The sequence below is a fragment of the Chiloscyllium plagiosum genome, chromosome 2, assembly GCF_004010195.1.
Source record: "Chiloscyllium plagiosum isolate BGI_BamShark_2017 chromosome 2, ASM401019v2, whole genome shotgun sequence".
NCBI classification, from domain to species: Eukaryota; Metazoa; Chordata; class Chondrichthyes; order Orectolobiformes; family Hemiscylliidae; genus Chiloscyllium; species Chiloscyllium plagiosum.
Window position 1 is genome coordinate 66,659,138 of NC_057711.1, and position 13,251 is coordinate 66,672,388.

General features: G+C 36.9%; 1 protein-coding gene across 5 annotated transcripts in view; it reads left to right on the forward strand.

The window, feature by feature from the left end:
- LOC122560620 (dmX-like protein 1) overlaps window positions 1-13,251 on the forward strand; it is a 236,632-nt gene that overhangs the window by 167,276 nt on the left and 56,105 nt on the right. For 4 of the 5 annotated variants that reach the window (XM_043711479.1, XM_043711440.1, XM_043711450.1 and 1 more), the window contains 3 exons: window positions 897-1,010; window positions 9,079-9,254; window positions 10,982-11,109. In XM_043711479.1, coding sequence (XP_043567414.1) covers window positions 897-1,010; window positions 9,079-9,254; window positions 10,982-11,109 — 418 coding nt within the window. The remainder of the gene's footprint in view (window positions 1-896; window positions 1,011-9,078; window positions 9,255-10,981; window positions 11,110-13,251) is intronic. The other variant, XM_043711459.1, reaches the window with a different exon arrangement.

Here is a 13,251-nt window from a genome sequence, read left to right on the forward strand (position 1 = left end):
AACTTAAATTTTTTGAATGGTCAGTAGCAACTGATATGAATATAATGCAAAATTGAAAAAGTAATGTAACAGGTGCAAATTTGAACCGTACTAACTTAGTGTTATGCTGTATACATTAGATATAAAATTTCCTGATTGAGCTGTAAATTGTTCCTCAATATTTTACCATTTTTATGTTGTCGTAGTTAATCTTTTCAATGTAAATGTTATCACTCACCCAAGAACAGAGAGCGTGCCCATAGTCAGTGATTATATTCATGGTGAAGCAATCCTTTTATGAAAAATAAGTTATGTTAAAATGCATACTTTAGGAATTTCAAGAAAGTCGATGGCTATTGTTATGAAAATTTTGCATATAATGTCCCATAAAACCTGTAAACTATTGTCATACTTGGCCAAAAATTAATTTATTTCAGCAAAGCAAAGCATTGATATTTTCAAGCATTTCTATAGCATGTTATGCATTTCTTAAAGAAATAATTAAAATCAGGGTTATGTTCACAGATGTGTACATGAGTTTGACCATCAATTACTTAGTTAAAGGTAGTCTGGGTGAAAATCTGATATTTTATCCTGTATATGCTACTTCATGGTCTAAAAACTAGCTTAAAATAAAATGTTTGTTTTTAGTATTCATGTAGTAAGGAAACCAAAGATTCAAATGATTTACTGTAAGTTTCCAACCTTATCAAAACATGAATACTCCTTTAAAAAATTTTAAATTTGCATGTTTGTATCCATATTCTCCTTTCTTTTATTCGGCACTAACTCAGCACTTAGAAATCGTGATGTTCACAGAAATAAAAGCAATGAATGAGTGAGTTGCTCAGTATATATATATATATATTGCTTTCATGTTTTTCCAACAGCAGATTGATACTTGTCTATTTTGACAGGAAGGTGGTTACCTGAGCATAGTCAACAGCAGATAGTAATGTACTCCGTGGATTGTGTGGGGTTTTCAAAAGCTCTTGCAGTCTTCAATCCTGCGCGTTCTGCAAGTGCAGCAGGCAAGACTACTAGGACTAGAATATTTGCTTTAGCCTTTACATATGAAGCCATTACAAAGTAATGATTGTTATCATATTTTTGATTTATTACTGCTTTCGCAATGCATTGCTTTAGACAGTACGTGCGCATGATAGTTGAATTTCTAATGCTTTTTTATGTTTTATTTATTGTACGCTTCAACTAAGATGAACACTAAGTCTTTAGTTTGGAGCTTTAATAGAGCAGCCAGATTTTTTTCTTGTAAACTAAATTTGCTACAAACATTCCGGCAGAACTTTACCTTCGTGAACTGTTGAATGGTTTTCAACATCCGTTGGAATAGAATATTTCAGAATTTTTAACACAAAATAAGTTTTTCAAAAAAATCATATATTTACGTTAGTGCAATGATTACTCTTGCTTTCAATTATAAAATCAACATGAAATGCGATGTTTCATTATGTAATAGAAAGATGATTACATTATTTAATTCTGTTGAGGGTTACAAATTGTTTTCAAATTTTCAATCCAACTGGAATATATCAAATGGATCTGTGGGAGGTTGTCTTGTAATACTTATTTTTCTTCTGTTTGTCCACACTATGTTGATAGCCAGCATTTATTGCCTAGCCTTTATGTTGCACTGAGTACAGATTAGATTCCTCCACAGGTATGGCAAGTTCCTTTCTCTTAAGATCATGAGCGAACCAATTAGGTCCTCAACAAAAGTGAACAGTTTTTGTGGATGTAATTGAATTTACTTCATACCTTACTAAAATTGACCTTGGGTTTACTAGTCCTATGCCATAACCATTATTTTTATAATTCATAGAGCTGACTGAAATCAGTTTCAAACAAGTTATGATTACACCTAATCATAAGGCATATTTTTTAACTGTAAGTTCCTCAGTGCTTCACATTTTAAATGCTAGTATTTCATATTGCCCAATATTTTTCTCATAGCTTTTGCTGTTTTAAATATAAGCTTTCTGGCCTTTCTTGAAAACTGAATTGAAAATCAATGGCATAAATATTATAGAACATTTGCAACGTAGTCAGGAAAGTGAAAAAAAGATTGATTGACAGGAAAGACGTTACTACCCCATTGAGTTAACTGTACCTATATATGAGCTATTAATAACTGAAGGAATTAAGCATGCTATACATAATAAAGCTTAATTGTACAAGTACTTTGCTGCACCCAAAGAAATTATTTGATTTTTATTTCAGATAAATTGTGTGTAAGAGGCTAAAGCAATATAAACTGCTATCAGAAAAGCCAATACATCTTAATTTACAAATCTAATAGTTTAAAATAGAAGTGTTAATTTGAGAAACAGCATATTTCACGTAAATTTTACAAAGATCAAAACATATTCTGCGATGCTAAGCTTACTAATGTAATTGGATTGTTCCATTGTGTTTTATTTGCACTTCAGTGATAAAGAAATAGGAGCATGCTGCAAATCATGAGGTACAGTGAGGAGATGCCATTGTCTCATTCCAGTGGTTCCCAATACTTTCTTAATTTTGAGACAAAACTGTTGAAGTACACTGGTCGTTTGGCTTCAGTATATTTAACTTCTAAATTCAAAACATTTTATCATGCAAATATTGAATAATTCTTGATTTTATAATCTCAAATGTTGACGTCAAGGTTAAGAAGTGACCAGTTTTAATTGTATAGGATGAGTAATAGCAAACTTAAATGAAAGGTTTATGCTCTTTTTTCTTATTTCTGATTGACTCTTTAGCTAACATTATTAAATTCTGTGAATGTATATTTTATGATTTGGGTTTGTTATCTTGGCCTTGCACAGTATTCTGAAAGCTCAGATGGTAAAATTAATTTTCAATAGTCAGTCAGAAACCTTTTTAATTTCATTTGATGTGCTTAATTTGAAGTCCATGCATAAGTGTTCTTTATTTTGTTTTTTATGGAGGAATTGGTGCATGCAATCTTCAATTTTTTTTGCAGTAAATCAGCTGAATCATTGCAGCATTTAAATTTAAATTGCTGTACAGATATTGAAACTGTATTTTAGCAGCATTAAATTCAGAAATATGGCAGTCCATTGTCCTAATGAAATTTCAGTCAGAACTTAAAATTGTTGTCTGGTATCTTATTTGGAAAGAATAGCTAGTTGTTCAATACTCTGAAAAGTTAGCTGCTTCCATGAATATTTGTCATGATGTTTTTGTAATATTATTATTTTTCTTATTCAATTGTGGGATGTTGGTGCTGCTAGCTAAGCCAACATCTATTGTGCACTCTTGATTGTCCTGCAGTTGTTGAGTGGCTTCCTTGGCCATCTCAGAGGACAACTTAGAGACATCTGCATTGCTCTGGGTCACATGGAGGTCAGACCAGATAAGAATTCCTTCTGTAAATGGTATCAGTGAAGACTTGGATTTTCAAAATAATCAACTCTGGTCATATATGGCTTTAATTCTGCATTTTGATTGAACTCCAATTTCGCCATCTGCTGTTGTGGAACTTAAACTTACATCCTCAGAACCTGGCCCATTGACATTACGTTTTTGCCACCACTAATAGATCTACCCTTGAACAGAGATGCTGATTGAAATCTGAAATCTTGCCACAAACTGGTACAAACATTTAGTGTTAGAATAAAAGAGAAATATTTTGGTGCTAGAATTCTGAAACGAACAATGCCTGAGAAACTCAGCAATTCTGGCAGCATCTGTGGAGAGAAACAGTTAATGTTGCAAATCCAATATGACTATTCAGAAAAGTTCGGAAGCAGACTCCTACAAGACTCAAAGTAACTCTTTCCGCAGATGCTGCCAGAACTGCTGAGTTTCTCCAATATTCTGTGTTAACCATTTAATGTTGATATTTCAAGATGCTTGTTATCAACTTTCAGCTTAAGAATTGGGTTTTGGAGTGGGTCAAACACAATTGTACTGTATTCTTTCATAAACAACACTCCTTTCTAATTTTTATGAAACATTTTATGCTTCATTTTCAGTCTGTATATAGTCAAAGATAATTTTTTTAAAATTCCTATATAGAATATTTCTTAGGAAATGATATAAATGGAAGACTAATGTCACTGTATTTAAATATTGTACTTTGATCTTGTACTGGACTCAAATCCAACTTGGAATAATGGGATCACAGTCTAGTTGTCAACGGAGTGTCAGAAGTATGGTGGGTTTGAAATTATCTTCAAAGTGAATGTCGTTACGATCCCAGTTCTTCGTAATCTTAGGCTACTGAGATTCCAGAGTGAAACCAGCTTGATAAATCATAGTCATGGAATTAGAATCCCTACAGTGTGAAAATGAGCCATTTGACCCATTGAGTCTGCACTGACCCTCAAAACAGCATCCTGCCTAGACCCAGTTCTCTTTCCCCCACACCCTATCCCTCTAACTCCACATTTTACAATGCCAACCCCATCTAGCCTGCCCTAACCTGCACATCTTTGGACTGAGGGAGGAAAACACAGCACCAAAAGGCAATCCATAGAGACAAGGGAGAATGTGCAAACTCCACACAGTTACCCAAGGTTGGAATTGAACGGAGGTCCCTGGCACTGAGGCAGCAGTGCTAACCACTGATGTTTGGAGTTAGTTACTGTCATGGCCAGTACTTGAGGGGCTAGTTAGTTCAATTGACTTGATGGCTGATCTGCAATGCCAAGAATTGCCAATAGCATGGGTTCGATTCCCACACCACCTGAGACTACCGTGAAGGACTCTCCTGCTCAACTCTGCAATTGTCAGAGGTATGATGACCCTCAGGTTAAACTACTCCGCAAGTCATTTCTCTCTAATCAAAGAGCACCTCTGTGGTCTGGTAGGAGATGGCAACTACTTTACTGACTGAAACATTCACTAAAAGTTACTAATATTCTTTGACAAAGGAACACAAGTTTATTGCACTGAAAGAAAAACTGTCAAAAGGTGTGTGTGTGTGTGTGTGTGTGTGGCAGCTTGAAAAGAGCTTAACCCGAAATAAAGTTTTGATATTTTTTCCTTTTGAAGGTACCAGTGCCAGTCTGGTGTTGGTAATAATTTAACTTTTTTCTTAACTGACACTCTCCAGTTTTTGACTTGGAGACTTATTTCCAATTCTGATAATCTGCTGTCCTTTCCCCTTCTGACAGCCTGAAAGTTTCTATATGTTGGTAACTTCACAAACTAATTGAAGTTTGGTAAATTTCACACAACTATTAGACTGTCCTTCTGCCAGGATTCTTCTGAACTGAGCACAAACTAAGTGGTCACTGGCCAATTTTTCTGTATTTCATAAAGGTTGACATTTTTAACACATCATTTAACTTTTCAGTTATCTGATCAAGGCATTTAACTTAAATTATGTGCTTTCTTGGAAGTCATATAGTTAGTTCACCATTCTAAATTACTTTCTGATCTCCTTGTTTTAAAAAAAACATTACTTTCACAAATCTGAAACCAGAAACCTATTTTACCTCTACATGAAAATCCAATCTCCTAAAACGTAATGATGCAAATCATATACAATCTGTTGTTGAAACTCACACTGGAAATCAAGCCTTGCTATTCCCAGAGTCATCACAGAAGTTAAAACTGTTATCAAGGATGGGCAGTTCCCCATTTTGTGATTTTCAAAGGCAGATTGGCAAATAGCATTAGTTAGGTTCCTGGACTGAATGAGAATCACTATATATTGCAAGTGATTTGACTCTAGCTACAGGTAAACAGTTATAAGTCATCAGCATATAATCCTATTAATTAAATTGTAATTCTCTTATGAACTCCCCTTACACACACACACAAATATCCAGGGTAAAATAGGTTATAGACAAGGGAAAGCTAGAAATACAGCTCAATGGTCTTTTCTCCCAGTACAGTTGTTGTGATGACAATTCTTCTGCTGGCCAGCACATTACTTCAGTCTTCTTTCTCTTTGCTTCCTCTGCCTGGGAAGAGACACAGAGTTTACAATAATTGTTGCCAGAAAGATTAACAGGTTTACTTCAGGTTTACAGCAAGGCTTCACTGTCAGGTCAGAGAGACGACTACTAACTGGGGAAAATCTGACCCTCTCTAACTTGTTCTCAGGTAACTTGGCAACTATCTTACAGTTTGCAGGCAAAAATGTATGTGTGATTGATAACTGATCACTAGTCCATAGATCAATCAATTTTTATTGCCAGCGCAAGCTGCATCAGTATACAGCCTTGTTCTAAATCATCTGCAACTCTCCAATTACTACTTGTCTAAGTAGTTATTTTCTTATGCCTGGTATGGATGTCCGGTTACTTGCAGTTGCATTTCCAAACACTAGTTTATAAAACAACTCTGAAGTGCGTGTAGATCACGTCCACAGCTTTGCCTTCATCAATTCTTTTCATTAACTTAATGGAGTTTTTGAAATAATAAAACATGATTTCCCATGCATGGAACCATATCAACAATCTCTAATCAGTCCTTGCCTTTCCAAGTAGATATAAACCCTGTACCTCAGAATCCCCACCGACAGCTTGCCCATCATGAATATCAGGCTCACTGGAATATCGTTCCCTGGCTTTTCCTTATCACCTTTCTTAAATAATGGCACTACTTTAGCCAACCTCCAGTTTACCAGCACTTTGTCTGTGACTGTCAATGATATAAAGATCTCCAAAAGGGGCCTCTCAATCACTTCGCTAGCTTCCCACAAAGTTCTAGGGTGCACCTGATCAGGTCTCGGGCATTTATCTTTATTCTTTCATCATTCATGGGATGAGGGCATCACTGCCCATGCACAGCATTTGTTTCCCATCGCTAATTGCCCAGAGGACAGTTGAGAATCAACCACATTGCTGTGGGTCTGGAATCGCATATAGGCCAGACCAGGTAAGAATGGCAGCTTCCTTCCCTCAAAGACATATGTGAACCAGATGGGGTTTTTCAGCAATCGACAATGGATTCATGATCATCGTTAGACTCTTAATTCCTGATTTTGTTTTATTGAATCAAAATTCCGCCATCTGTCTTGACAAGGTTTGAACCCAGATCCCCAAAACATTATCAGGGTCTCTGGATTAATAGTCCAGTGATAATACCAGTCTCTACAGTAAATACTGATGCAAATTACTAATTTAGTATCTCTCCTATGGTTCCACACACAGTTATGAGTTGCATTTGCCACTTTTCTTACATAATACCTGCCTTCAAAGAAATTTTGATTTCTAAGGAAGGAAATTTCAAGTTTCTCTTGATTCATATTTTTTGCCACATCCTTCATGTTTTTCTGTACTTAAGAGATAGAAGCAATAGCAAAGTTGCCTGATCCAGAGCTGAAGCTTGAACTTCTCATTTCCATATATCTGAGACTGAAATAGTAGAGGTTAGTGAGTAAATACTTGGGCTGCCTAGTATTTCTGCATTATAGCTAATAAAATTAACTATCCAAAAACAATTACTATAAATACCTGCAACTAATATTGTGAATGCAAACAAATAGTCTGTATCAATATGCTGGGATGGAAATGGTCAAGGGCATCAAGTTCCTGGGAGTAATGATCACCAGCACTCTGTCCTGGTCCACTCATTGCGGCAGCCAAAAAGTACTACAATGTCCCTCCTTCCTCAAGAGGTCATGGAAGTCAGCAAGTCCACAAGGACTGTTTCCAAGTTTTATAGGTATACGATGGAAAGCATCCTATCTGATTGCATGACAGCATGGTATGGCAACTGCTGTTCCCAAGACTCCTTTACAGTGAGTCATGAACTCAACCCAGTCCATCATACAAATCAGCCTTCCATCCATTGACTCCACCTGTACTTCGTGCTGACTCAGGAAAACAACTAACATAATGGAAGAACCTTCGCACCTCGATTATACACTCTTGCACCCAGTTCCGTTGGGAAGAATATGTAAACGTTTGAATGCATGTATGGACAAATGCAAGAACAGCTTCTTCCCTGCTGTTATCAGACTTGTGAACAGGTAACGCAAATGTTAATGTTGATCTCTCTCTGTCCTGTCTTTGTGGCTGCATTCTGCATTTTATTCTGTTATCCTGATGCACTTTGTATGATATGATCTGCCTGTACAGCATGCAAAACAACACTTTTCACTATCTCAGTAAATGTGACAACAATGAATCATGCTCCAACCATGCATACAATGTAAAACCTAACATATTTGTAATTTCTGAATGTTTTAAATGAATTACTCTTGCTCTTGTCAATACTGTTTGAGGTACCAAATGGACATGTGGAAATGGAAATATGTTCCCAGTTGAAGGCATAGGTGGGCTATTTATACACAGACAATTTCTTTATGCATTGCTGTTATACTAAAGTTTAGACAGAGTACAATTTACTGTGGGATTTTGTATGTCATTTTTATATTTGATCACAGCATGTCAGCATTGCCAGCTAGGGTAGCCATTATTACCCGTTGCTAAATCATCTTGAGAAAATGTTGGTGAGCCATCTTCTTGAATGGCTGCTCTCCACTGTTGATACACTCTCAATGCTGTAAGGAAAGGAGCTCTCAGACTTTGACCCAAAAGTGATGTCATTCCAAGTCAAGATGGTGTGTTTCATTGAGGGGAGCTTGCAGCTGGTTCCCATCATTGACTTTCCTTATCCTTCAAAATAATAGAGGTTGAGAGTTTGGGATGTACCAGTTTTTAAAAAATCAGCTTTTACTTTTTAAAAAGACTTGAACTAAGTTTCCGATTTCCTGACTAACATGTTACAAGAAATGAAATATTCCTGACAAAGCAGTTGTCACACCGATTTTTTTTTTTTTAAGTTCCATTTTATCTTTATTTATGTATCTATACTACAGAATGATTGTACTCTGTTCCAAATATATGCACGGAAATAATTAACTGAAGTTACAGGATTGCGTTGCCTTGTATATTTTCATTTAAAACAGGCTCATTTATTCAGAATGCCAAAGCAGCTATGCTAACATTCACTGCTAATATTAGAATTGAAGTGCTGTTTATTCTTTCATTTTTTAAGTAGAAGAAAAAGTAAAATTGTATTATTATGATTTTTAAGATTCATTAAGCATATAACCACAACAAATCAGTGAACAAATGGCAAATTACTCCCTCTCTATTTCGTTTACAGAAGGTCGTACTCCTGATGAGCATCATAACTCTTTCAAGGGCACAGGCTCAAAAGCAACAAACAGAGAAGCACCCTCATACAGTACTTCTCTTCCAGTTGTCAGTCAGGTGATTCCAGTCTATAAAGAGAAGTTCATCCCTCCTGAACTCAGCATCTGGGATTACTTTATAGCAAAGGTACTTTTTTCACATGGTGGAACAAAATTAATTCCAATTGTTAATTGGAAACCGTGGAAGAGCACATGGAAAGTTAATACTTGTTTGTGTTGTGTGTGATGTATTTGCAAACTTGCCTTCCAAATCCTATAGGTTAACATCAAGAAACTGACAGTATCAACAGTGGAAAAAATCAATTTTTGATGAATGTACATTATTGATATTGGGAATCTGTCTATTTCATGTCGTCATTAGATTTTATTAATTTGCTTATGGGATGTGGATGTTGCTGGTTGGACCAGCATTTATTGCCCATTCCTAATTCATCTTGAACTGAATGGCTTGATAGGCTGTTTCAGAAAGCAGCTAATGAACAAATACATGGCTATGGTGCTGAAGTTGCATGTAGATCAAGACCTGGTAAGGATGACCTGCTTTCTTCCTTAAAGGGCATTAGTGAACCAGATGAGATTTTACAACAATTGACAACAGAGAAAAATCACCATTAAGCTAGCTGTCTGTTCCACATTTTTATATTGAATTCAAATTTTGCTATTTACCATTTGTGAAATTTATCATTGCGAAATTCAGGCCCACGTTCCCTGAATATTAACCTGGGAATCTGAATTGTCAATCCAGCGACTACATTACTGAAACTATTTTCCCCACATTAGGTATTGCTGAAGTAATTTAAAACTATTTTTCACATTACTCTTTGTACTAGTCACTTTGTTTTTGTAAGCTTGCTGGCTGACATGGGTCTCTTTATTCTATCTAATACTCAAATGTTCAAGCTTCAAAGACATCTATAGAAGTCTTTCACCTAATTGTTTCTGCTAACTTTGCATCCAAACTAATCTAATTATCGTTAGACCGATCTGATACATGCCCAGGATTTAGTGGATATTTGGAAATAGAATGATGAACAAAGGGAATAATAGATTTAGGCTGGAAAGCAACATCTAATTTCCATAACATAGGATCTCCACTTGTCCTCTTTGATCTTAAATAAGGTCAAGACGAGCAGTGAGCAGTCAATCCACTCTCAGAAGGCAGGTTGATTATTTAAATATTTTAGAGATGGAAAACCCTCATTTTAAGTGATTCCTTTTTTAAACCATAGTCGGATTTTCCTATCCTGCCAAACCCTGCATTTGAAGGTGCTAAATTTTTGACTTGTGCCACTGCTTTTGAGCTAAAAGAGGTGTTTTTTTTTCGAGGCCAAATAAACTATGTAGTAAACTCTACTGATGCTAACTAAAAATGGTTAATTTATAGGATGTGGGGCTGCTAGATAGGCCTATGTTTATGGCTCATCCCTTATTGCCCTGACACCAAAAAGCCATGTGCTGCAGGTCGTAAAACCTGACGGCCACAGGTAACTTAAAGAATAAAGACCGATGTTGAGTTTGGAAATCCATGTTCTAATGTTTCCTTTTATAACTTAATGCCGCCCCTACTCCTGGCACAAAAAAGGACTGCAGTAATTACCTCAAGGCACAGTGTGTGTATTTTTGATATTTATTTCAGATCTCCAGCAACTGTGATATTATGCCTTTTGTTCCTCCTAATCATCTGCTGTTTATAAATAAAAAGCATAATAAATTGACTTCACAGTTCATCAAGAAGAAATGCTTGCTGAAAATTGAGACTTTTCGACAAGAAATCATTAATAGTTTAATAGTATCTAGAATTAAAGTTCTTATCAATAGTTGACGGATGTCATAAACACATGTTCCTTTCTCCAGCCCTTCATTCCTGCAGTACAGAGCAAATTTGAGTATGATTCAGAAGAAAGTCAGGACAGTGATGATGAGGAAGATGTTTTTGCTTCAGGCACACAGCTTCAGGAGCATTCAAATTCTAACTCGTTCAGGTAAGAGTTTGGTTTGTATTAACTTCTTAAAGTGACATTTATGCTTTAATTTTCACCCAACATTCTCTCCTTATCTGGATGAAAGCAGCTTCACAGCAGCTCAACTGTATCTAAGGCATAGCATTCCACTTGATTGACACCCTATTGATCACTTTAACCTTTCATTCTCATGAGTATACAACATATGTGCCTTCCATAAACTTGCCAAGGCTCCCCAAGAAATCCCTGCTTAGTCTTCTGAATGGACTTTTTAACATTTTAAATTTAATATTGATCTCTGTGCACCTTCTCTGCAGCCAAATCAATGTAAAACTCATTCTGATCTATTACCTTTATGCACTTTCTGTGGAATGACCTGCTTGTACTGCATGCAAAACAAAACTTTTCACTGTACCTCGGTGCATGTGACAATAATAAATCAAATCCTTTAATAGCTCCTTCTAGAACCTTATCTCTTGAAGAGCAGGTATAGCAGGTGCTGGAAACGTTGCCGTTTCCAAATGAGGCACCAACCTGACTTGGAACTATATTGCCATTCCTTCACTGTCACAAGCTCAAGATCAGTACTGTCAATGTGGTTGCACCAAGTGGACTGCAGATTAAAAATGGTGATTCAGCACCACATTCTCATTTTCTGTTAAGGATAGACAGCCAATGCTGCCCTTTCCAGCAAACATGCACATCACATAAACAAATGCACAATTCCCAGCTATGTTCTATTTTCTGCCTCACCCAGTTTTGTTTCCTTGCTATCACTGGCCCTTGGATTGTGTGACCTCAACTTGTTCTAACAAGCCACCAACAAGACATTAACCAGGAGCTGAAATGCCAGTGGAGGTGGTTGGTGAGGGTGGGGGGGAATGTAATAAATATGGACAGCAAAGATCCAAGTGTGGAACTCAATATTGAGACCTAGAAGTTGTTTATTGTTTTCAGTCAAAAATGAGGTGTTCCTCTCCTTGATTTGAACTTCACTGTAACTCTAGCATAGCAAACGGCTGGAAGGTCAGGACCATTTTTCTTGCATCATTTACCCCCCGCCCCCCCCCCCCCCCACACACACACACATTGACACCCCCAAGCAGAGTTGGCTAATTTTCTCTCCAAACTACGTTTTGCACTTTTATCTCAATTAACTGCTTCACCACCAGTCTTTCTTCCTTTGTCATTTACTCTAGCCACTCTCGCAGTCTGTTCCACTTGTTTCTCCTACCTCCTGTCAACAGCACAGAAACCACCATTTCCGAGGTCCTTTCAGCTCTGAAGAACAGTCAGATTAGAATTGCAAAATAAACTGTCTCACTCCATAGCTGCTGGTAAACCTACTGTGTTTCTCCAGCACTGTTTGTTTCTGTTATGAGGAAAGAGTGAATAGGTTGGGCTTATACTTAATGGAGCTTAGAAGGATGAGAAGATACCTTATTGAAATATAGAAGATTCTCAAGGGGCTTGACAGGATAGCCTCAAAGATTGTTTTCTCCAGATCAGCCATAATATTGAATGGTGGAGCAGCTCGATATGCTGAATGGTCTACTTCCCCTCCCATACCTTGAGTAATGTCTTCAGGGTTTTGTCCCAACACTTCTGATTTGGGACTATCATTAACTGTTTACTCTTGAGAATCTGTTTTGTCTAAATTCTCCTTTCTCAGGTGCAATGCAGTCATTTTCATCAAAAGTTTTCATAGTTACCCAAAATGAAGAAAGCTGGAGGGGGGAGGTCTTAGTGATATCCAAGCACTTATGAAAACTAAGAGGAGAAAGTGAGGTCTGCAGATGCTGGAGATCAAAGTTGAAACTTTATTGCTGGAACAGCACAGCAGGTCAGGCAGCATCCAGGGAACAGGAGATTCGACGTTTCGGGCACAGGCCCTTCTTCAGGAATTCCTGAAGAAGGGCCTGTGCCCGAAACGTCGAACCTCCTGTTCCCTGGATGCTGCCTGACCTGCTGTGCTGTTCCAGCAATAAAGTTTCAACTTATGAAAACGAAGTCTCAATGTCTACAGACCTTGCATATTGTTCTAACTTGCTAAGTCGTAAAAATTCCTATGGTAGACAAAATCTATTTGCGCTCCCGAAATCTCTCTCTCTCCAACTGTTTTACAAAAACAAATCATGGTTGGAGAAATATTTGATCTAATAA